The sequence below is a fragment of the Nylanderia fulva genome, unplaced genomic scaffold (genome assembly GCF_048542155.1).
Source record: "Nylanderia fulva isolate GAGA-0341 unplaced genomic scaffold, ASM4854215v1 Scaffold13, whole genome shotgun sequence".
In the NCBI taxonomy this organism is placed as follows: Eukaryota; Metazoa; Arthropoda; class Insecta; order Hymenoptera; family Formicidae; genus Nylanderia; species Nylanderia fulva.
The window spans coordinates 1,111,425-1,138,617 of NW_028189518.1; the positions used below are offsets into that span (position 1 = coordinate 1,111,425).

Below are 27,193 nucleotides of genomic sequence, written 5' to 3' on the forward strand. Positions count from 1 at the left end.
AGCTCGGTCTGCGAATTATTCATCCTTCGAGATGCGCGGCTTCATCAGCGTTGCTATACCCGTACAACAATAATTTTCGCAATAATTAAACTTTAACATAAATATTTACAAGAAGAACCGAGCGTAAGTTTGTACAAGATATTACGAAAGACAAGTAGAATAACTGTGTGCAACTGCATGCGTAGACTTTTATTACGGGTCCACTTCCGCTTTAAAAAGTAAAACTTTCGGATAAGAGTGTGGAAGGATAAAAAGACTCAAAAGAAAGCTTTCCAGAACAAGGGCTCCTAGTTTCAGAGGATAGGAAACAAGCGACAGCACTCTGCGGAAAGTATCGTTCGTGAAAGCGTAATCCAAAGGATGTGTAAGTCGGTCGGAGGTTTGAACACCGTTCTTTCTCGTGGAAAATTTTGTACTTGATCAAAAATTGGCTCGATTAATCTTTCAATGTCGGCCGCGTTGAATTTAAATTCGCGACCTATTTTTATATGTACTCTCTTCTGTAAAAAATTTATAGAGATTAAGAGAATATACAAAAAAACTATTTTACAATAAATATTACGAAAAATTATGTTTTAATTATTATATATAATTATTACAAATAATTCAAAAAATTATTTTCCCGTAATATTTAAAATAGACTCTCTGTTATCTTCTTAATCATTTTAAATTCTATATAAAGAAAGTATATAATAAAGTTATATCTTTTACAATATTATCTCAGATTGACTTAGGATAAAATTGAGTTTAAAATAGAATTTGATTTAATTTTTGTTGCGCGCTCGTGTGCGTGTATTACGTTACGCGAAAAAGTTATTGCATTCAGATATGCATTATATTGATTTACTTTCATTTTCAATCCAATCTTTCAAAGATAACAGCATTTTTTTATATTCCCGATTGCTATCACAGATTCTCTATATCAATAACTCGTAATACTAAATCTTTATTTTCTCATCATGCAGTCATGTTATAATATATATTGATCTAGCAAAAATTCTAGTATTAAAAGATTAATCATATCGGAAAACAATTTCTGTTCAGTAATATAGATTTTTCGATACAAACTTCGAGGCGATTTATCCTCGAAATCTGTGAAATGTTTTTGCTTAAATAAAAAGAAGTAAAACCGATCGAAAACGGCAAGAGAAAATCGCTAAAATAAAATCGCTCACAAAAAAATAATCAGATATTAAGCGATCGAGCGATTGAAGTCAATCGAGAAATACGGTTAATCGTTCGGAAAACAAGTTTCTCTTTGCGAACTGTACGATTTAACTGGTTGTTGATCACCGGTTCCTCGCTTGATCGCATTGCAAATAGCAGGCGTAATCAAGTAGTTTCGTAGTTTGATACACGGAATTAGACTATTAAGGAGAGGGTGGAGCGTACTTGGTCTGAGACGGCTTTATTCCATGGGCCTCGAGATCCTTCTCAAGTTGTCGTATCCTAATCTTGGCCATGTCGAGCTCATGCTTGACCTTCCACAAGTGGGTGTCGCAGATCGGATCCTTGCATCTATGATGCCTCAAGATATCTTGCGCCTCGTATACTGCACCGCGGAAGGTCAAGGATTTTCCCACACTCTGTAAATAAAACGTACCATTTGCTCGCGCGCGTGATTACTTCTTACAAAATTTTCTTCTTAAGGTTTTTTTTCAATTTTCCGGAATATATAAATTTTTCTTCATATTACCGACTAACAAATAATGCGACAAGATGAAAATATGTATAAAAGTTTACTAATATTTGTAGGTAATGTTAAGAATATCTTATACAAATAATTCGAATTGTAAAAAATTGATGTACACACATATGCGATTTTATCTGTAATATTGATAAATTATTATAATTCAGATTCTTTTGTTCAGGAATATATGACTGATAAATAATTATTAATGAAAAATGATCAGATAAGCGATTATATTTTCTGAAAGTATCGTTAAATTTTGATATTTAAATATGCTTCAAATTGCTGTGTACGCAATTTTAATAATAAAGCGATGTATGACCCAGTTCCAGAGATATAGTATAAAAAGATATAGTATAAAAGATATAAGATATAGTACAAAAAATTATAATAAAATTCTCGTATTAAAATCCGTGATGCTTACTAGACTGAAAATAGCGCATGTGCCACCATCGTCGCTTTTTGCCAGATGCTGTCTGATATATTTGAAATACAGATGTTCTAAAAGCAAGAAAACTGCCGCCAGAAGAATACCCATCATCAACAAGAGAAACGCGCTCAAGAATTGCTCTAACGCCAGAGGATCGCTACTTTTCTGTACTTCCTTCCCAGGCTTGCACGTCCCAGTCATCCAGTATCTTCTCAATCGCTCCAAATCCCCTAGAATTGATGAGGTGATGTTGGAACGCAATGATAAATTCGTCAAGAAAAATGTATGAAGCTATATTTAGAGAATCATGGAGAAAGACAATTTCTTTAAATGTAAAAATATATTTATAAAATCTTTAAAGAAACTTGAAAATCATCCAAATACCGTTATCTCTATAATCCAACAGCCGTTTGTTAAACATTTGTAGATACTTTGAATTCCTAGAGAATGCGAGACCATATCCTGTCATCGCGTACCATTGCCCGACCGTCAGCAATCGACAATCCTCGTCCTGGGCGACTAAATAGTCTAGGACTGTGCCATCATAAATGAATGCGTCCATTTCTCTGTAAAAGTTATAATAGGATCTTTTTGCCTCATTTAATGCCCGGAAAGATATTATAAATCGGCTTAATATTAAAATCAATGTTGCAGAATTTTTTTAATTCTAGTGCACGTGCACACACACACATCCCTAAGTACATATAGCATTAAATTAGTTAAATGTTCCATTTAAAATGATTTTTTAATCCTATCAATAATTTTACCTGATTTCTTTATTATATAGATATAGACTATTCGATTAACCGGATTTACATACAATATACGAGATTATGAATATATGAATTAAATAAAAATTTTGTTTGAACGTAAATAATTTGTGTAAAATACTTTATATCAGCGCGCCGAAAATTCTGCATTTATAAAATAAAAATAGTAAGTTTAAAAAATTTATTTTATTAATTTTAAAATCTTATTTTGTTTAAAATAATATCTGCATACTAATTAGTTGTATAAAATTACAAAAGCTTTTAATAATATTTTTGCCACTTCAATCAGAAATCTAACTACACTGAAAAAAATATTTATGTAAAATTACATGATTAAGCTAGGTTTTTTTCCGACCCAGCATAATCATGCAATATTGATACTTACATGGAATTTTCAAGATTAAAAACATTTCACTGAACTTGTAATTACACATAGGAAATGTTAGGAATGTATAAATGCTATAAAATAATGTTATAAATAAAATAGATAAATACTTATAAAATAAAATTTTAATAAAAATTTTAATTTTACCTATATTTTACATGTATTTTTACATTAATATGTATTTTCATTTTAAAACAAATAGAAAAAAAATTACAGTGATAAGCAAGTAACTTTTCCAGTTCTGAACTAATAATTTCCATGTAAAAGTACATGAATTTTTTTCAGTGTATAGTATTTCAACTAAATCCTTTATGTATCTATTTTCTTCTTATTACAATAAATAATTATTGATCGATAATTTTAATTTATTCCCTTTTGAGTCTCAGAAATACGAAAACATCGTCAAATAAACATTGAAAAATGAATTCCAAAATATGTTCGATCACTCACCCACTGATGACTGCTTCGATACCGTCCGTAACGCTGGTCTTGTTGAAGGTGCTCATGTAGTTATGCATCTCTTTAAAATACTTTGCCAGTGTGCTGTCTGTGTGACTCCATGGTATGGTGCCAAATTTGAACATGGGCTTGTGAGAATATGGTTTAGCGAGCCTGTGATCGTCCACGCCGCTGAATTCGTGGAATTCTTCCCGCGTAATCATGAAGGCAGCCAGATTGGCAGTGTAAATGGCGAGAAAGACCACAGCGAATAATGCCCACATGTTCGTCATAAATCTACAGATAATATCGATTTTTTGTTGCGAACGTTGCAAATATTTTATTTTATTTTATTTTGAATCAATAGAGAAAAAGAAATTTTAGAACACATCTTTGTAAATGACAATTTTGCAATTTTTATTTATTAAATTATGTTTTAATGCAGCTATATTTGTATCTTTATAATTATATAGTATATATTAGATAGTTTACTACTTTATTTTTAATAACATACACTGTTTAACGAAATTTGTGTTTGCAATTTTTATCCGAAACATAATTTAATTTCAATAAACTACTATCTTTGGTCTTCTAATTGTGACATTCTCCATCGTAGTCTCAAAGGATTGTATTGTATTATTATTTAAATAAAACTTAATTTTAATTAAAGTGTTCAAATTAATTTAAATCCAAATTACAGCGTCGACGAAAACATATCTTATATAAAGTGAATTCAAAATGTGATTTATGAAGCAGTTGGAGTAATTTACATTTTAGAACGGTTGTCGCAAACGAATGTTTGCTTGAAAACATTTTCCCTACATTTATGCGCAGCGACCGATCTCGAATGGGTAAGTGAAGAGGCGGAAGACTAATTTCTCGAGTTCTATCTCGGGTCGATAATTAAAATTCGTCAGGAAAACGACGTCGGGAGCAAGGATCCTTTCACTGACCTGGCTGTAAATCCTCTGGGGGAGTCGATATGGACGGCAGCCTGAAATAATACGGCCCAGACCAGCCAGTACGTGCGGCAGAAGGAAAACCGATGGTTTGTCGATGGATTCTTCTGCGGAGACACATCGATGTCGCATTAAAATGAAAAATATTCTACAGTAATAATAACATAAGCAGAATTTCAAGCTACTTATGTGTATGTATGTTTCGAAAAAAAATTCATTATCGTGTTTTATTTCTCTTATTCCAATAAAAATTTAATTTCATAATCATACAAATACATATTTTGCTTCAACAATATTATATGTAAGAACATAATAATGTTGTATTAAATAACAAATGTGTGTACATGAAATGCGTGCAATAATAATAATATATAATAATATATAATACTAAAGAAAAAATAGTAAATAAAAAATATATGAGTTTACATAAAAAATGTGTAGATGAAACAAATTCTTACAAAACTAAAAGTAGTTCTGAAATAAAATATAAAAATGTTCAAATTTATATATGTATACATATATGTGTGTATGTATATATGTGTACATATATATATATATATATATATATATATATATATATATATATATATAGATAGATAGATAGATATGACATATATTATTTTAATTGTAAATTAGAACTATATACTAATACTATACATATACGATTATTTCAGGTACATGATTTCTCTTCGATTGATAGACACTGAAACATGCATTAAAGTTAAATCGTCAATTAAATCGTTTTAATCACATGATATTATATAATATCTGTGCATTGGAAGATAAAAGTGCGAATATACATGACATAAGAAACACATATACATCTGATAAAAAAAGCGAAATAAAAGATACCAGTGTTTGCGCAGCGCCTGAAGGGTTTACCTTCATGTCGAAACCAGAGGGCGATGCCCATTCAAAAAGCAATATCATTATCGTCGCGGCATGTATGGCGACAATTCCCACCAGCATCCATGAAGCCGTATCAAACGGTTCTGAAAATCGTGTTTAAATACTAAAGTGGAAATTACAACATTAATGTTTATTTTATGCAATATAACAATAGAAATAACACTTGAAAAATTCTGCTTCTGCAAAATATTTTTTCTTTATTTATGCATAAAAAGATTTTGTAATAATACTAGTGCGAATATTATATTCTACAATTTATATTTATTTAAAACTATCTATAATAAAAAAAATTATTTTAAATGTTATTAATTTGTAAATGTTGTTCTATCATTTTGTCTTTATAATTTTTACCTAGAAATGCGGTGGGAGATATTATTCCTGTCCTTTTCGCTACAACTATAGCGATACCAGTTTCCATATAAGGTACTGTAAAATCGACCACTGCTTCCCTTTCTGAGTTAATCATTAATGAGGTCATCACCATATCCGTCTTCCGGTTGACCAGATCAGCTATAAGCCCATTCCACTTTCCGTTCTGCGCATAATAGTTCATAAATGCTATTTGAGAAATGTGTCAATCAAGAAATAGATTGACTTTTATTTGCGAAATTTTATCGGATTTTAAAAAGATATACTCAAATTAAATATAATTATTTGTAGAATTTTGTAAATAAATTTACGCAATCAATGTGTAAAATAAAATGAAACTGAAAATAATTTCATATTCTTTCTTGTAAAATTGAAACAAATATTTGTTTTCATTATATTGATGTTAATTTAATACATGTCACATTATTGCAAAGAGATAAATGCAAAACAATGATAATTCTATAACGTGATTGAAATGCATGATAAGCGGAAAATTATGCTTTTAGGCCATTGAAAGTGTTGCTGAACTACATATATGATGAAAATAACTTTTGTATAACGGAAATTAAACGTGTTGAAAGCGCGTTCATGCGTACATTTTATAATCACGGTCATCAATAGCTAGTTCAACGTACGTGTTTGATAAGTTATTATATCATCAGATATAACTTGGCTTTTATACTTCGCAACTAAATATATTATATTTGTAGAGAATGCATGATTTTATCGTTATTCTTTTATATATGACAAATGTATAAATGGACACATTAGACGTACGAAATAATCTGTCACATCTGAATCGTTACTTTTTGGCAATATGTAGTTGTTTCCAAAAAAACTTGACAAAACAGAAATATTAAGCGTTTAAGGAGAAGAGATAAGCTCGCCGGGGCAGATGCGGTAAATGCTTCGCGAGAGTTTTCTCGTTGCATTACAAGACACATTTATCTTCCGCGCAATGTAAGTAAGCATTGCCTTTCATGAATTTTGCCCGGACTCACCTCTAAAGTGCCCCACTTGCCATCCTCCACTCTTACGAGCTCGTAAGTGAACCCGATCTCTTCGGAAAACTTTTGTAGCAGATCGATGCAAAATCCGCTACAGCACTGATAAAAGCTCTCATTCTTCTGTGCTGACTGAATATCCATTCTGCAATAAAAATAAACGCTTAGAAATTGTATCCAACGATATATCATATTGATATTATATGTATTTGATAATCAAATTTTTTGGAAAAGAATATAATAACAAAAAAGTCTTTCGAAAGAGTTTTCATATTTTCAATACAGCTCGCACAATGCTACTAAAAATAAATATTTTTTAAATAAATATATTTAAAAAATTTAAAAATATAAAAATTTATTGAAGATTAATATTAAAAAGTTTTAAAAAGTCTGATAATTAAAACTTTATAGGAAACTGTGATAATTAAAATAAGAATTTATAAATATACACTAGACATATCTAAAAACATTAATTCAAAACAATAAAAACGTAAATTTAAGAAGGGAAAATTAAAAAGTTATATAAACCTTTGTTATATAATATACTGTCATTTAAAATATAATAATTAATGTAATGATTTAAAAACAAAAGTTCTCACAATATTTAATTGTAAAGTAACGCTATACTGTTTCCATTAAAAAATTTCCATTTTAGTTACATAATAGAAAAAGTTCTATTTAAATAGAGTGCGTTTCCTGCATAAACATTGAGTGACGTATTCAGTAAAGCAACTTTGCATTTTTAAAAAAAAAGAAACATTCCTGAAGTTAGTCAACGTTAATGAGAGATGTCCGGAAAAATTTCCATTTCAACGTCCTGATCTTCCATCCTAAAAAATTTTGCTTTTAATCGTTCTTCTATTCTTTACAATCCTGGTAGACTCTTTATTCCAGTATAAGCAAGGCGCAATTGAATTCACCACGACCGTGCCATCCGAACCAGATGTCGTTGCGGCAAGAACTGACAGCCATTGTTGGCCGTTCTTTTGAGAAAATCGCCCCTCGGAATGAAGTCCTTTCATACATCTGACGGGTTCAACTAACAAGATTCGCTCTGAGAGTAACATTAAATTCTTTTCTGTGCAAAGTCTAAATTATGATTAATGTTGATGCAGAAAGAGCGCAATATTATTAAGATAAACAAAGTGCAAGGAGTGTAAAAATAGGAAAAGACAAACTAAAGAGGTAAATGAATTTCAGTGGCTCTCGTAATGCAGGTGAGTATATGAAGTTTCGTACTTTTTTAAAAAGAAATCAAATATTAAACTTTTGTTATTTATTAATATTTTTAAATATTTTCTTGAAAAATATCAATAGTTTATTACAAATATATTTATTTTATTTTATTTTTTTAGTTTTAAAGTGTAAGGAAGAAAGAAAATAATTTTATAAATCGTGCTCATTAAAGCGAATATGATTTTGCTGACATTGTAAAAAAATTTATAAATCCACATCTACAGAAGATATTTAATTTTGATTGAAATTATTTATCGTTTTAATATTTGATACATAATTATTAAAAATTTTAATCTCATAAAAAAATTCATATATTTCTAATTCACATAATGTTACAATTAAATTTAATTCTAGCATATAGTACATTACACATAAATGTGTGTGTGCGCCATACAAATATATTGATTTTCCAATATTAAATTGCACAAATTGGCGGTGGCAAGTAATAATTGTTTCGAACAGTTATTTCAACGTATTTTATTTGCGGTTGATTGAATGTAACCGATTCCATTGAAGCATTATTTCAAATTGCCGATTAACAGTTTGGTAACATTATTTTAAAAATGCCAAAATCCCTTTAGGTGATATGTATGTATGTATGTAATAAAATAAATTTATATATATCTCTCTCATCCAGTTATATTATTCAAAAATATTTTATTCATGTTTATTCAGAAATGTATCGAAGACTTGCTCAAAATTATATCAAAATAATTGATAGAAAGTGATGCTATTTGTTTCAAAATTTTACTAAATAAATATTTGTTAAATTTATAAAATAATTTTATATAAAGAAATAAAAAGACACACATTAATACATAGATTATGCTTGAAAAATAAATCAGAACGATTATTTTATTTTTATCATTTCAATATGTAACATAAAAATAATTAATCTTGATTAATAATCATAATGTTTTTTTGAGATATAAGCTGTCCTGCGAGAAAAAAAATAAAAGTTGAATATACCTGATAAAGGATATAACTATCCGTATTCGGCAAATTTTTCCATGTCATTGTTTACGATGTCGAAATGGAATTTTTGCGCTGACACGAACAGAAATATCGGATTCCAATACGTGTAAACAAAATTTTGTATTTTATGCTATCGTTTGTTTTTTTTTTATATTATTCTAGGTTTGAGAACTGCATAAGTATACATATATAAATATATAGTATATGTATATCTTTATTTAATTTTTTATTAAAACATATATTATTTTTAAAGAATAATTGTATAATAATTTTAATAGAATTTTAATCAATATAACATAATTAAAACTCGTATTTGTTCACAAAAGATTAGGATATACGTGATAAAAAGATGTCGGACTATAATTGCACTTTACTACTGATGATACCCATCAATGTACAATAAGGTACCCTTTTTTGTCTGGAATGGCAATATTTGTCAAGAAGAAAAAGGTATAAAAAGGGGAGCATCGCGTGCGCAGTAAAGCAGATAGGAAGCAAATATATATTTTGTGACGGGACGGAAGGAAGGGAGAGCAAAAGAGCAGAAGGCGAGGTCCCAATGGAAGCATATGCCGGAATTGCAGGGCGATAAAAATCGAATACGTATTCGTAGGTCAGCTTGGCGATGCCTCCGAAAAGTGTCGTGGCAAAGACACAGTCATAAAGCGGACCCAACGACGTTTATTGCCGCTCTTTTTCTTTTTCTCTCGCAGCGGCACGTATAAAGGACGCTTACAATTTCGTAGAAGAGCGCGCCTGTTACCGAGAAAAATGTAATGTCACATTAAAAGCGAGAGAAGTTCGCGCCAGTAATGCTTTCGACTCCTCAGTTGCAGTCGCGTAATGTGTCGGGTCGTGAGCGCGAACTTACATGTTACTTTTCGTAATTTTGACATTTCTAACATGAGTCTTGGCGATATTACCTAATGTAATATGCGTTATGTTTTGTGAGATAATATTTGATATATATATATGTGTGTATCAAATAAACCTAAGTGTAGATTAATTTCATTTTATTCTACTCAAAAAGATGCTTTTGCTACATTTGTTGTATATGTTACTAATTAAAGAGAGTTTGCTTAAATAAAATCATAGATTGCATTAGTTTCGTAAAGCTCAATATCTCTTTTAGCAATATAAAAAATTTATAATAATAATTAATTAGATTTTCTAATAAATTATTAATTTGTTATTTTTCATAGCAGTTAGTTAACCAAATTTTATATCTGAGATTTCTAGTAAACACAATATACAAAGAATAGCTTGTTCACATAAAAGCATTCGAAATTATGCATGATTGAACAATGGTAGTTCCGGGTTATGAATTATTTCATATCTTCTATAAGCAAGATCGATAAAGGTGCTTGAACAAATTTTGCTTTGTGTTTTAGCATCAATCAGTAATTGAAGTCAAAGTATCGTAAATAAGTACTTTACCAGAAATATATTGCAATTGATAATTTATAAAAATATAAAATAATTTGTATGTTATATTATAATGCATCTTCTAGTTTTTCATCAAAATTATGCCAACTTTACGGTAATAAAATTATAAGTTCTTTGGAGGATGGAAATGAGTTTCTTGTTTCGTGCACTAATATCCTTTATGATGTAACAATTCGATAATCCTGAAATTTAATATACGCGAGTTGCTACTGTCGACGTGATGATGTTTCTAACATCAAACGTCTCCATATTCCCAATTGTAGTAAATAGTTATATTTTGATGCACTAAAATCTATTAAAATATAATAATTTACCTGTACATCTTTCTAACAATGTGTTAATATTTATTTTCATAAAATAATTAAGTAAATTACTTAGATAATATTTTAAAAGCGAATATAAATTAAAATTTTATGTACAAGAAAAGAGATTTTCCTTATTAATTTTTAAAAGTGGTCTTATATGAGCAAACTCATATTTTTATTAAAACAAATTTTTATTGAAATATATATTGCCTTTATAAAAAATAGTTGATTTAAAAGTAAAATTGAGTTATTTTTATTAAATAAGCATCGTGTGAAAAAATATTGTGCCCGCTTTTACATGTGCTTTCAAAAATAATCATATCGGCAGATTTTATGATCGTTCTTTTTTTTTTTTATAACGCCATTTTGCAATGTGCATACTATATTAAATATTATATATTCACCTATAATATTTTCTTTATGAGAGCAAGTAATAAAATAACGAATTTTATAAGCCAACAAAAAATTAAACTATCCCACCACAAATTCAAATGCACTCTCGACTTGTGCAGTGAGTGACGCATGCAACTTCTCCCGCCGGGCGACTAATGAAGTGTACTTAAAGTCACGAACACGTTTGTCTGACAGTAACACGAGACTACTATTGCGATGACGTAATATATAGGGTAACATAGCATGTATATGTCTGTGTGTGTTATGCCAAAACAAACAGTGTTTTGCATTAATCACGAACTTTATCGCGCTTAATTTTAGTTGACGTTCTGACGCTGATATTCCTAGAGGTAACGTGCCAGTTTCATTAACTGCAATTAATATAAAATCGCTCTCGTTTCTAATAATACTCTCCATCCCGTTCTAGGTATTTTCATTGTTCGCGCTTCAATTGTCCTAGTGGCGCAAATGCCACAAAAATACGCTCTAAATCCGCATTTTTGATGCAACGAAAGTGATGTGTCACGATAGATAATCCTCGGTTATCAACTCGAATCCATTCTGCTGTACATATCAGAAACGTGAAAAATGAACGGTGGCTTTTTTGCGACCGATTGACAAACAAATCATTTCTGGAAGATTGAATGACTCTACCATGATATGAGATACCCTCGCGATTAACCTTTTGATTGAGATACTCTTTTTCACGAAATATTTTTCATAAACTGCTGTCACTTATCTTCCATTGAATGATAATAATTTTTAGTAAGAAATTTAAAATTAATAAGATTAAAAAATATAACTTTATTTTGTTCAGTCTGTTTCTTAAAAAAAAAAATAATGTAGATATCTTTTTATATAACAGTAACATATTTCTTAACAAATTTAAAACATAAAAAATTATGTGAATATTGTACATAAATTGTATTTAATATAAATATAAAAAGCTTGATTATTTTTCTATTTTATAAAAAAAGAAAAATAAAAATAATACTGTGAAAAAATTAACGTTTTTAGAACAAATTTTCTCGGCTGTCTTCAGTTGGAATTTTATCGAATTACCCGACGGTCTGTCAAGCGTGCTACTAGTTTGAGAAAAGTAGATTCTTTTCTCGTTCACACGAAAGTAGAAGGCTGCTACAAAGGGCGCTAAGTTACAAAGAGGGATCGTTGTTATTTCCAAGGAACATTACACAAGAGTTCCGTCGGAGAGCTGCTTCTCGTATCGACATTTCGCTCGCGTGGCATCCGGGTCTTTATCCGAGCATTTATGCAATATATTCACATGGTCGACGGATTTTGCGGTTTAATGTAAACCGAAATTGACCAAAAATATTTGAACTGTTTCGAATTTTATCCTTTTAACGTAATAAACTCACTGTCAATATAAGCTGTGGATTATCGCCGATTCGCATTTCCGAGTGTTATTCGGGAACGTCAATAATTAGCAAGCAAATTGATTGGATTAACGAGATATTTAATATATATATGTGTCAAAATCTATTACTAGAAATACTTTAAATAACACAATAAAAAAAAGTGATTGTGCAAGTATGTTAATTTGTATAATTTAATTAAATGTAGGTATCAAAAGTTTGTTACTTGTAATCTATTATATTACTATTTAAAAAATTTTAGAAATTTTCCGTACTTGTAATCACATATATTCGATCAATATAAAATTGTTATTGGCTAAATTGTCTATTATAATCCATCATCATTAATTATAATATTTTCGAGTTCAACTCCTAGTAAAACATCTCTATTCTATACAAGAGTCTCAAATAAGCGGTGCTCCTTCATTGACCTCATAAAGGAAAATATGATATTCCGAATTATAACAAACTATATAAACCGAGAGTGCTCTAATATACGAGCGTAACTTTAGAAATGAATTTAGCATACAGAAATGATGAAGAAAGTTTATACGTTCTCCTTTTATTTCTCATTACTTTTATATGTATGAAGTTATTTGTAAAATTATAGCCGCATTAAAAAACATCTCGAATACATTTATAAATCGCGTAATAAATCTTGAAATCAAATTCGATATCTCAGGATTAATACGGTTTCGCATGAGAATACATAATGCAATTCCGCCCGTTTCCGCCTTCGGCTGCATTCCAAGCCACGAGAAGGTCTACGTCCTTCGCAAGAACGCATTTACATTCCCTCTCAAGATAAGGGCCCGACCTTTACTTTTGTAGGTATCTCAGGCTACTTCCAGTAAAGGACATCAGTTAATCTGTTAAACCGATTTGCATACTAATACACAATTTCGCGATCCTGTCCAGAGATCGTAGTTTATCAAGTGTTCAGAGGAAGATCTAGTATCTGACTATGACAGCCTTCTCCGAACTTTCTTCGTAAAAATTCAAAAAAAAATTTTAATTAATAATTTCTCAAACGAACATTCCTATATATATGTACATATATATGTATGTGTATTTTTTTATTTTTGAGAGAATTATCGGAAAAGCTAAAAAGAGATAATAACTCGATTAATTAGTTTCACTGCTGCTGCAATTTATACATAATATATATATATATATAAAACATTTTTACTAATTTATTATTATATTAAAACATACTTAAATACATATATATATGTATTTAAGTATGTTTTAATATATACTCTTACTTAGTATGTATACATAAGTATGTATGTATATACATGTATAAACTTAGAAAAAATATTTTATCTTATAAGCTTTTATCTTATAATAAGATTTTATCTTATAATAAGCTTTAATAAAATTTCATTAAAAATGCAATCAAAAGAGACACATTTTTCTTTGTCGAAAATGATCCCGATGCGATAATTCCAATGAGTATACGATAACATTTATTATCTCGTTTGTAATACTAGCTTAATTAGATGAGAATGTGATCTTCGGGTCAAAGAAAAAATTTAAAATGTAACATGGACAAATTGGCATTCGTGCCGACGATATATCATGAGTGAAGCGTTAAGTTAGATATAATTTATTGCCAATTATTCTGCACCGGAGCAGCAACTTCCCAAGTTTCTTACAGCGCTAATATCAATTCGTTAAGGGAGAATAATGCACTAGTCTTTCAGGCTGCACACAATTAGCAATTAGGTAATGCTCTCTAACTGATGGAATACGATTTTTATTTTTTATTAACAGTAATTAGTTTTACTTTACATTTGTACATAAAAAAGTAGTACAATGTGCAATATTTTCACTAATGGTTTAATTTTTTTCTGTTCTTTCCTTATTTAAATATGCATCTCTTGTGCACCTGCGATCACGAATATATTCCGTAACAAAAAATTCATTAATTCAATTTGTTAAAATAAAAAGCGTTATTTCATTAGTAAAAGAAGAATCGAGTACACTCCACGTTCCCCACAATGAAAAATTTTAAATATACACGTGTTCTTTTAAATATACATGTGTTATACTTCACAAATAATTCTGTATAAATCATTAAAAATAAAAATTTTTATATTGCACATTATTATTAAGACAAATGTAATAAAGGGCAAGAAGAGCATAATGTACTTTAAATACTGAACTATTAGTATAAATAATTTTTTTATTGGAACTTTCACATTACGTACAATCGTCATCTTTGTAGTAATCGTATATGACAAAAAATGCAGCTGCACATTTGGCAACTTTGAAATTTATTTCAAAAGAAAAATAATATATTCTCACACCGACAGTTTCCATGTGACAACTTGTCAAAAAGTTTTCAATTATATCTTTTCCGAAATATTCTTACTTGAAGGAAACGTGCTAAGCATTAATTCTGCCTGTCAAAGTAAATATATAGGCGCGCGACCTACTTCAAACGTGATGCAATTGTTGGATCTAATTCATTTAAGATTCGTTACATATTTTATAAAATTTTTTTCTATAAATATGGAAATTTGATCTAATATTAAATTATATACATGATATTAAATTATATACGAGATATGAAATTATATACGAGATATTAAATTATATATAAATCATTAATAAAATTCGTAGTTACAAACCAATAAGCAGAAATTATGAGAGATATTCTTAAAATTTCTAGGTTCATAAAAACTTTATGAAATATATATTTTTCTTAAATTAAAATAATGCGTAACATTATAATCTAAACATTTTTATAATTTTACATTGTATATAATTTTCAGCTTATTGCGAATATACGATATATAAATTCTTTTTGGAATTTCTTCATAGAATCTAGTGTTGTGGCATCGACAATTGAAACAGAAAATTGATTTCTTTCTCTCTCCCTCTCTCCTCTCTCTACTTTATGAGGTACTCTTCTCTACGAGATAATTTCCTAACACTTCTTCGTGCGCATAGAAAGAAAGGAAGAAAGAGAAAAAAGAAAAAGGAAAAAGAGTTTCAATTACTTCCACACTATTATTCTTGCAGATATCTTTAGGAAATTTGTCGGAGTGTTATTTTCCAAATGCGATTCACATCTGACTCCCTGACATACACAAATATACATTAAATCGTAATTCCTTTTTTTGCTCTTGTGTATTTCAATCAATAATTTTATTTTGTATATACTCAAAAAAAATTTTACTAAAATAACTAACTAATACTCAACAATGATATATATATACATATATAATACATAAAGATAAATAATAGATAAATACATAATCTATCAATGTATAAACAAAGTATTCTAGAATTAAAATTTATAAAATAAAAAGAGACAAATGCAAATGAATAAAAAGAAATTTCATTCAAAATAAAAATTTGTTAAAAAGTTATTACTCGAAAATACTGCAATATTGATCTCTAAATTTTAATCCTTCCTAAACCAATAATAATTCATAAATATGGAGTCATTAATGGAATTATTTTCTCGCTATATAGAAGAAAAAATATTACAAAATATATAGAGAGAGCCACTTTGGCTCGCACTGTTTTCAGCAAAATGTTACATTGTTTTGCACAAAAATGGATTTTTCCGTGGATCCTCGAGTTTACACTGAACACGCGCGTTGCAACAGCTGTCGCATGCACTATAGTATTCAAACGGAGAAACAAGTTTTTAGCGTATATTGCGTGACCCTGTTTCGTGTAAATAAATATCGTTATATGCAGAGAGCGTCTGCTAGAAACTGTAACCCCAAACGACGTCGATGATACTTCAAATTGGAAAACGACATCGAGAACGCGCTCAATAAATTTTAACAATTTAGCACACGCTCAACAAGAAGGTCGATAGAAACGAGCCGACGAAAATAACATCGAATATTGGATAATTAATTATTAAAATCTTGTAACCATCGCAATTATATATTTTTTTTTTGCTTACCGCCGTTATACAAACATTGAAGCCCGAACTTGAGAAATTTGCCTAAAGCAACGTCGCAAAGTGCTTCCCGAACTTATTAAATTTACCGCATATTAACGTCGTTATGTATCACTATAAATGTCAACTCTTCGCTCTTAAAAATAGGAAGCGCGAGTGTTAATCCAGTCTCGCTCGTTCAGTGCTTTCAAAGGCCGACCCTTTAATTTTGGATTGGAAGTGCACAAGGCTCTTTCCAAATTTGGTATAAAAGCAACACATGTACTAAAACTCCTTTGTAAACGAAATAAGTGCACAGTGTAGCGTGAGATTGGAGCTTAAGATTTAATCTTTATTTAAAAGCAACACCGAGTTAGTCAGAATTGTATGATAAATCGCTTTCTCTCGAATATCACGAACTAAAGCATTTGCAACATATATAGTATATCATATTAATAATTACATATATGCAAATCCGTTATGTTAATATTGATTAATATTAATATATATATATATATATATATATATATATATATTGATAAATATTAATTTCTGACTGGAGCTTACTTATTATACGGCAATGGTTAAATCTCAACTTGTAAATATGAAATAAAGCAAAACAATATGAGGAAAGTAAAAATAAATAATTTATAGAAATGTTTTATAAATTCGCGTAATTATTCCTATTTGCTATTGTTATTATGTTAACAAAAAATAAAAGTATTAAGTTGAAATACCAAGTTCCATACATTTTACGGAGTGAAATGCACGAAGCACTGACATTAAGTAGTAATAGTCAGCGTATAGCCAGACAGTGTTTCCGAGTATATAGTCTATTCCCTTGTGAGCAGTCATGTTTATCATCGCGATGTTTAATCTTTTAATCGCTCAGCAACTTCTACAGCCCATAAAATATATATTACATTTTCTTTTAAATATAAAACGGTTTAATTATATAATAAATAATAATTAAAATTTTGAAAATAAGCAGTTGCACTTGCTCACAATTAAAATCGTTGTGCGATAAATCGATGACCCGGTTCTTGTCTTTCATTGATTTTTCAATACAAAAATACTTTTAATTTTTATTAATAATTACTAAATTTCAGTAAAAAAAGAATGTCCGCCATATACCGTACATATATGTATTTGTACATATGTTAATATACATTGTATATACACACACATACCTATAATATAAGTATTGACATTTGCTACGTATGCAAATTCGCGATTCTAAATATAGCCACTAGCACACTCACTTCTTTAACTATTGATCCCAAATTATATATAATGAACGTTTAGTGGCTACTAATTTAAGAATCGCGAATTCACAAATGTCGCATGTATGAGTATCAATGTAAGCCATTGGCGAACGCGTTTGTATATTCCTTCGACAAAAGAATCCAATTTCTCAAACTTACTCGACCATGTCGGCGTCCTTGGCTACTCGACAATGAACACCGCGATCCACCAAGCATTTTCCGGTCACAGGATCAGGCGGTGCAAGATTGATGTAGGGCGGCTCCTCTAGAAAGGTTATTTTCAGGTAAAACTTCTCCGGCACGCCTTGCGGAGGAGTATGAGTATTGCCCGGCCAGACAATGTCTTTGATATCCAGACCCTCTTTCTGCCAGGATTTCCAAACGCCGATCTGTAGATTAACAGACAAAAAATAGATATGATCAGACACAAGAGCAATTTTAATCAATCTTTCCTTAATGTCATATTATTCGCATAGAAGAAAGGATTATGACTTTAATCATTTCATTAAGAAAATATTGTAAAAAAAATTGTGCATAGTATATTGAAATTAATATTTAACATCAATTTAGAATTCTACTATGGGTTTTCTTAATCTTGTATTATTTATTTTCTCCCTTTCTTTCTCTTTATGATTTCTATAATTTTGAAAAGAGTATATGTATGTTCATCTCTTTCTTTTATTTAAATAGTTAATTCAAAAGAGAGATGTCTCTTGTAGAAAAACATAATTAAACTTTTAGCAGTTTTTTATATTACACACATATATATATTATTTTAATAAAAGTTTTAAATATATATATATATATATATATATATATTTAAAACTTTTATTAAAATAATTTGTAAAATACTGCTGCACTAGACTGTAACTTTAATTTTATGATTTTAAATTTTGCATCACCTCTTCATACTTGATGACATAAAATTGTTTTCAGCAAGAAAGAAAACGTCAGTGATAAAAATATGACGCGAAATGAAGATCAATTTACGAGGTTCTTCCGGCACTTTCCTGGATCGTATTATGATGACTTAGTACGAAGAAGAAGTTAGGCGCACACGGATGAACTGAAATTCGTCTTGTGCTTCAATCGCTTCCCACGCGTATCGCCTCTTACTCTATCGGGCATGCAATTTACTACCTATTCAGATGAAACTGTGCTCGCTAATGGGGTATCATTAGTCAATGTCGATGAAAATTTTATAATACATCCATCATTCGCCGACGCTATTATTTTAGGAAATTTATCATTGCAATTATGATTAGTTCGATTGTAACTTAAGTCATTTTGCTTGTAAGAAGGAAGTAGGAGATAGAGATCTTAGAAAATATCTTAAGATAATGTTAAAAATAGAAATGAATATTATTAAAATTATTAAATTATTAAAATGCTTCAATAAATAACTGCTTAAAAATGAATAATGATTACCATTTTGAAAATAATTCGTCAACAATTTGTTAGCACAAACAATTTTGTCACAATGTGTATTCAATATATGTTATCATAATTTATTACATAAGACATCAAGAATTGATTACATAGCTAAATTAATTCAATTTTCATACTTACTTCTATTTTGTAAAAATATTAATTTAAAAAAAAGGACAATTCAAATAAACCAACAACATATGAAAGTAACTTTGACATAATTTACAACGGCTATTCAAACCATTTGTACACGCCGGATGTTCCCGTATGTTAAAACTTATGGTCGACCCGGCTTACCCGGGTAAAAATATGTGATCATTGCATCAGTAACTCACGTGGACAAATTATTAAAAGAACATTTTTGCCTTTATATTGTTCTGCATCTTTTTCGCATTGTATTTTTCAAAATTTTATTTCACAAAGTAAAATCGATATTTTATTGTTAGGCGTATCTTAAATAGAACTATTTATGATACCATCACGATAATAATACTTTAAATAAAAAATATCACAAAAAACTTTGGTATAATTTATATTACCGATAAATTCTGAATTCTTTTGAGCTTTTATGCAACAAACATTAATGGTTTTTTAATATTATTTATTCATTATACATATTTCTTTTATAGTACATGCGCTTTATATAAATTTTTATATAATTTGATATAATTCTTGTATAAAATACGATTCCGGAAATTTATTTTTTGTAAAGAAAACTAACGCGTAAAAATTTAAACGTCATAAATCATAAAAAAATAGCGTTTTACACACTTGCTACTTAATAGAAACGTCAATAATGTATACATATATTGACTTCTGATAATTAAAAGATAAATTTGCGAGCCTATCAAGAAGGATATTTCTTCATTATAGAAAAGATACAGAAAAAAAGCCAGAGAAAGTTCGAGGAAATTATCTATTAATTCGAATTCTCTAAAACGTAATATCAATTTTTACTGTCATTACATGTTATCGGAAATCGATTTCAAAGTATTTAAATGAGATAAAAATTCTTCCACGCAATTTTTGTCATATTCAATAAAAATCCACTTGTAATGTATTGTAAATTAAAATATATACATTTTTTATGAAAAACTCATAAAGCTTCACTAATGTTTCAAATTTTAGAATATGTTTAAAGATATATTTCTTATATTACTTTCTTTATAAAATGTTTAATTTTCGATAGAATATTATTAATTCTACTTTTCTTTTCCGTATACTCTTCTCAGAAGAAACTTTCTAAAACATATATTACTTGAATGTTACTTTCTCAACTACATATAATATAATTCGAAAATCGAAATACATAGAGTGTATCTATATTAATTATCTACTTCATCGACTATTCATCGATGTACGAGTGGGGCGCATTTAATCGAGTGTATTTGAACGCGAATTGATTTATTCTATGCATCTCAAAATGTCAGATTCAAAGAGGTAATTTTACGGCGATGTGAACAAGAGATCGAACTAGGGCAGTTTATTTGCGCATATCCAGCAACGTAACGTCCATGCGGTTCGTTTCCGTTATTTTTTCCCATGTATCGCGCGTTTTTCCGTTGGCAGCCCTTTCCCGTCAACCGTCAAAATTTATTTGACAGTCATGTACTACGCTATAGCAAAGAAAATAGGTGAGTTCCTCGTGCAGAGTACATAGCAACTTTCTAGGGCCAATAAAATGAAATTGCATTGCTCTGGCGTAAACGTCGTCTAACTTTTGAATATGTAGAGCCTTCACCGGCAATGCACTTCGATGCGGACGAGACATCTACATATTAGAAACTGATACTGTACGGGAGAGTAGGGTTGCACCAAACGTGTCGTCATGAAAATTCATATACACGTCTATATATGGCAGCACGATCGTCCACCTTTTATTCCTACGATCGTCGAGAGACAAAAAAAAAATCTAAATGAAATACTCGAGCTTTTGTCGTGAAATCTCTCCCCCGTGGATCGAGGATTCGAGAGATTTATACATTTGTAATTAAAACAAAAATTTATGTCATTTTTACTTCTTCTCACTTACCGAATGCCATGTCTGCGAATTAATATCAGAATGCACGCAGATGCATATATTGTATGCGTTTTATTGTAAACAGATTCTCAGTTTATACTGGAATTGTGACAAACGCATTTGACAAACGCATACGTATCGTATTCATGCGTTAACGCACGGCTACGCGAAATCCAAACACGATTAAACGAAAACAATGTCGTATTTGAAAGAGACACGAAGTAGGATATGATTATAAATTTCAGGAGAAAATAAGATTTGTATATACAATATTAAAAAATAAACCATTATGTATTATGTATTATTTAACTCGAGAACTTTTTTATGTTTAAATATAAAAATTAATAAGTAAAAAAATAATAGTTTCCAAATTTTCTTTCTTTTTTAAAAAAATAATAATTCTAAGATATATATATATATATATATATATATATATATATAAATATATATAAAAAAAATTGAAATACAATGTAAACACAAATAATATATATATATATATATATATATATATATATATATATTATTTGTGTTTACATTGTATTTCAATTTTTTTTTATTATCCAACTTAATTTAAATTGCGGATCGCGATATAATGTGAGTCGGTGAATCGCGAGGAACGTTCGGAAATTAAACTTTCGCTGCGAAATACCTCACGAAACGGCGTCTGCTACAAAGCACCGGTGATGAATTAATGATTAGATCAACATGCTATGAATTAATAAACAGATTATTACGCGGACTCGAGATTATACGGTTAACTATACCATGCTGCGCGATGTACCGTAATGCGTTCTTTGGCGTTGATATCCTCTGTCATGTTAACCGTCAAGACAATCACAAATGCTATTTTGACGTGGCGTCAACCTGAATGTTCCGTAAAATCTCCGTAGAATCTCCTAATTATTGCAATCTCGTTAGCACATCATGTTCGCTAATTATAAGTTCCGCCGCCTGTTTAGTTCGCGGCACGCTAGCAGTTACATCTTGTTAATCAGTTTATTGCTCCGTAGCGAAACACAAACTTTCTAGTACACAATAACCACAATAATTATAGTTAAGAAGCATTGTAGATTGGCATATTGAGTGTACGTGAAGGCTATCTCAACGATAAATACTGTTTACTGTTAGCGTCACTCTAAATATATTTCCTAATTTTAAATAAAGCTATCAAGAACATAATTAATTTGATAATTTAATTCACATAATAAGTTTCCATAATAATATGTGAGCTAACAAAACAGTTATTATTTTATTTTTATTTATTAGTGTAGAGACAAATTAGCAGAAATATAAAATAATGTGTAAAAAGAATTCAATTCTTTCTGATATTTAAAAAAACATACAAAAAAAAAAAAACAAATTTCACATAATTTTTAATTTTTCAATATAATTGTCGAAAAATATTTTTAAAATATAATGTTACTGCTTTCTTTCTGTTGAATTTCTCTGCACGGTTACGACATCCGGATAATTTAAAAATGTAACGGCGTGTGACACGCAAAACCGCTTTATCGGATTAAGGAATACCAAAAGACCCTCGGGCGGAAGAGTTAATTGGCCCATGAGGATTTCGACCGCGACATAAAGCCGCCACAATGGCTGTCCCTTCGATAAGCCAGGTTAGGTAAAAGGAAACGGGGATTACGCCGAACGCTGTACATTGTCCACGTTTTACTGGAATCGTTCGCGATACGTCTCGACAATATTTGGCACAATTCCAGGGATCCCGGTTGGACTGCCCTCTAATCTGCAAAACTTTCGACGTATATTTTCTCTTAAGAATATTCTTTCTCCCTCGAGAGAGGACAACTTTCGAGCTCGCTTGGGGGCAGCAGTGAGTCCCGAGAACACCACAATCGAGGAGATGAATGGGAAAGGAGCATAACTCGGGCAACTTGGCAGGAGAAAACGAGGCACGTGCACGACTCGATACTGTTTCAACCACAAGTTCGGAGAGTTATTGTACTCCGAATTGCCGGCGAATCTGGATTTTTGTTAGTAAATAAAATGACAGAATGCCATAGACTACACATACATATGCTGCAATTTTGATCCTTCTTAAATTCTCTTGCGCGAGATTGTATTCGCTTTTCATTGAACCGTTAATTAATTAAAACCAATGATAATCTTTCATCGAGAAAAAGAGAGTTAAATATCAAAGATATCACAAATATATTATAAAATTTTACTATCACTTGAGAGAAGTATTATAATTGCACATAAAAATATATTTTTTATAAAATTTGAAATAATATTCTCAATGTACAGAAAATTACTATATTTTTTAATAATTTTTTTATAATTAACAAATAATTTAAAATTAAATAATTTACTAGTGAACATTCATACACATATATAAATTTTGTCTATCTCTCTTGATATAATAAAAAATATAAATTTAGTGCAGAACAAATGAGAAATATAATCATGTTCATTAAATTAAAGAAACATATCCATTACATTCTCGCTCTGCATTTATATAAATTCAAAAAAATATTGTATTTATTAATGTATATACTCAATATCAAAAAACTAACCATAAATCATTTTCTTGTACAAGCAAAATACACGCATTTATTGGATCAATTTCCCTATTCTATCTCTTAGCAATTAACATCATTGACGAGTAAATGGGAGCGTCGGGTAACGCTATTCGAGCAATTTCGCTAATTAGCTTTGTACGCGCCGCGCGTATCTTAGATAGTACACGCGTGCATCCATTGTCTATGTATAGATACTCTATACACTAGGACGTATCGAAAAACTTGAAGTGACCGCGATGATATATTGGGTCAGATAGTTAATTCCAGAAGCTAGACTACGCGCGCTTCTGTTTCTCTGTGTTTCCGATAATTGACTAATTACCACCCAGCGCGATTATAGAACTAATAATTTATACATAATCAACGCCAATTACTGTCGCTAGCAGTCACAAAGGACTCTCATACTTCGGTCCTTGACTTTCAATATCCTGAATGGCGATGGCAACAAAATTGCAGAAAACTATTATCTACATGCACATTTTCAATCAAGGTGTCAATAAGGGAGAGAAAGGGTTGGAAAAAGTTAATTAGAATAATTATACATGACGCATCTGGCACGTTCGTCGCTTTTCACGAGTTTTACGTGTAATATATCATTTTAAAATGTGCACTATAACTCGAAAATAAAATCCTTTTAACAATAGATCGTATCTTCGTGTCATATAATGATGACAAATTGATTTCTAAACTTCTATATTTTTTTATTTCTTATGCTGTCAATACTGTTATCTTTTAGAATCAATTTTTATTACACTAGCTCATAGTGTGCGTTATAAGCATGTCATTTATATATTTTAAATAATTTATTACTTTATTTATTAATTATTTTAGAGAAAGAAAGAGAGAGAGAGAGAGAGAGAGAGAGAGAGAGATATTATTAATGCACAGTTTTAAACTTTCACTAACTTTATATCTACAAGTATTTGATAGATTTTTTATTTTTAATTATTCGTTATTAATCATAGTATTGGTTTCATTAAAGAATTTTAATTATTTTTAAATATTTTTAATAAACATTTTTAACACATTTTTTAAAAGTAATCTTTATGTTTAATATTCTGATATTGTAGAAATCTCTCAAAAAATTTGAAATATCTTAGAGAATATTCATCACTTGCCTATTAGAAAACAATAAAGAGAATAAAAAATAATAAAAGGCAAAATATTAATTATTTTTTTTCGTTATTTTTTCATCGATAATAACACGATATGTCGTTTTTGCGAATCTGTTCACAAAAAACGGACTTTGTCATTGTGTACTTGTTGACAAAAAGAAATAACATTTTTAATATTTTGCATGCTTATATTTTTCCTTTATAATTTATTTCATTTTTTTTACAATTTATTCAGTGAATAACCAATTAAATGCTCAGAAAAATACATTGCGTACTAATACCGAGAAGCAAATGACTGTTGCGAGTTAATTGGCATAATACAATTATTTTTAAATGGTTTAAATAGCTGGAGTTATGTGGCAATATATAATATAATAAATTGTATAATATTAATTGATTTGTAATATTAATTTATACACTTAAATGGAAAATCTATCAAAAAGTTAAGTGCTTTCTTCACAAATCATTCTTGTTTGTCGCTGTTGTTGACTCTTTCGGCGCGCTATTTCTACTTTAATTGATTTTTCTTTCTCCCCCATTCTTGTTATTTTGCTTCCGCATCAAAGGTTTTGCGACGTAATCCTTTGGATCGTCTAGGATTCCCGCGATCCATTTAAAAGAATATATAGAACGAAAAAAATCGATATAACAGCAGTGCCAAAAATAAAGTTGGCGTAAAATTGGCAGGTTTTATCGCGGTATTCCGCCTTCATGGTTTACGTGCTATGAAAAATCGAAACGTTTCGAAATAACATGACCGCTATTGCAGATGGATCGAGAAATAATTATCACGGATAGTAAAAATTCATCATTAATATTTTGCTAACTCTCGGGTAGCCTCTTTGAGCGAGTCATTTAAAAACTTATCGATATTTTATTCTATGTTATTTCTATGCCGGTTTATATCATACCATTTTATATATGTATATTATTTTAAACATTCAATTTATTTGATCAATTAATATTATATAATTAAATCTAGGTTATACATTACAATACTGTACCTATTTGTATCACTTGAATAATTGGATTTCACTTACTCTAATTAATTGCGCCATTTGTCTCTCGATGTTCGTGTATGTCGGAATAAAAATAATTTTGCCAACAATTAAGAGTTATAATTATTTATACGTTTTATAATAAATTTACGTTAGTGTTGTAAAATAAAAATGTTCACGGTATATATTTTCTCGACTTTTGTAAATAAAATAAAAGGCAGTATTTTGTTGAAATATATTTTCCGTAATCTGGACTGCCGCAGGAAGAAATATTGATCGAGAGAATATATATTTTTTATTGTATTCTCAGCCAATATCTGAAAACAATGCTCTTTGAAAGGGCGAGGTGAAAGCAGCAATCGACGAAAGTTGCCGTTTCATCGAATACAGTTCAAGGTGACTTGTTCATATCCGCATTGAATCCCGGAGACTTCGTAGTTTCCAAGCATTACTAAATTACTCACGTCTTCAATCACTAATTAATATTTATCATTAATTTGCTTATATTACATCGTTATTGAAATTGCTTCCGTAATTAAAACAAAGCATCACAACATAATAAATTATAATAATTATTTCAAATGCAAAAGATACCTTATCATTATTTTTATATAATATTTTGTATTTTTATACATAATATTTAAATGATGCGACTCTCTCTCTCTCTCTTTCATATATTTTGGTTACGTAGTTTTCAGCATCGATGACGTCTGTATATGAAATAAATAAATAGAGAATATATAAGAGCACTATACGAGAGACTTCAATAACAGATTCAAAATAAAAGATAAAAGATTTGGAAAACAAATAAACAAATTAAAATGTGAAATTAACTAATGAATTGAAATTAATGAAATGACTTCGTAAACAACAAAATAACGTAAAATAATTAGCAAACTAAGCGCAAGAGTGGCATTGTAAATGACTGTGTTTACAACGATTTTCCCGCGTACCTAGATATATACTATAGTATACGTAGTGCGATTTATCTCACTCTATGCATGCACAAGGAGAGCATACTTGAAACATCGACCGAGTGGCGAGTGTCCGTCGCATATACATCCTGCTGTGTGCAGTTGATTGTCAGAGTCGCGCGCGTTATCCCGCTGACGAATGAGAAACGCGTGTACACTAATTAATTCTAGCTCCCCAGCTCCCTAAGTGACGACCTAATTTCGCACGATTGCGCGAATTACAGGGAGGGTGCGGACTAAACTGCATTCCGACACGAG

The 27,193-nt window shown here is 29.8% G+C and overlaps 1 protein-coding gene across 8 annotated transcripts in view; it reads right to left on the bottom strand.

The window, feature by feature from the left end:
- Positions 1 to 27,193, bottom strand: part of Nmdar2 (glutamate ionotropic receptor NMDA type subunit 2) — a 168,469-nt gene that overhangs the window by 6,731 nt on the left and 134,545 nt on the right. For 5 of the 8 annotated variants that reach the window (XM_085479750.1, XM_085479747.1, XM_085479748.1 and 2 more), the window contains 9 exons: positions 18,017 to 18,246; positions 6,952 to 7,099; positions 5,933 to 6,116; positions 5,525 to 5,664; positions 4,667 to 4,779; positions 3,726 to 4,010; positions 2,505 to 2,686; positions 2,115 to 2,350; positions 1,393 to 1,586 (listed from right to left, as the gene is read on the bottom strand). In XM_085479750.1, the coding sequence (XP_085335876.1) occupies positions 1,393 to 1,586; positions 2,115 to 2,350; positions 2,505 to 2,686; positions 3,726 to 4,010; positions 4,667 to 4,779; positions 5,525 to 5,664; positions 5,933 to 6,116; positions 6,952 to 7,099; positions 18,017 to 18,246 (1,712 nt within the window). The remainder of the gene's footprint in view (positions 1 to 1,392; positions 1,587 to 2,114; positions 2,351 to 2,504; positions 2,687 to 3,725; positions 4,011 to 4,666; positions 4,780 to 5,524; positions 5,665 to 5,932; positions 6,117 to 6,951; positions 7,100 to 18,016; positions 18,247 to 27,193) is intronic. The other 3 variants (XM_085479752.1, XM_085479749.1, XM_085479754.1) reach the window with 1 other exon arrangement.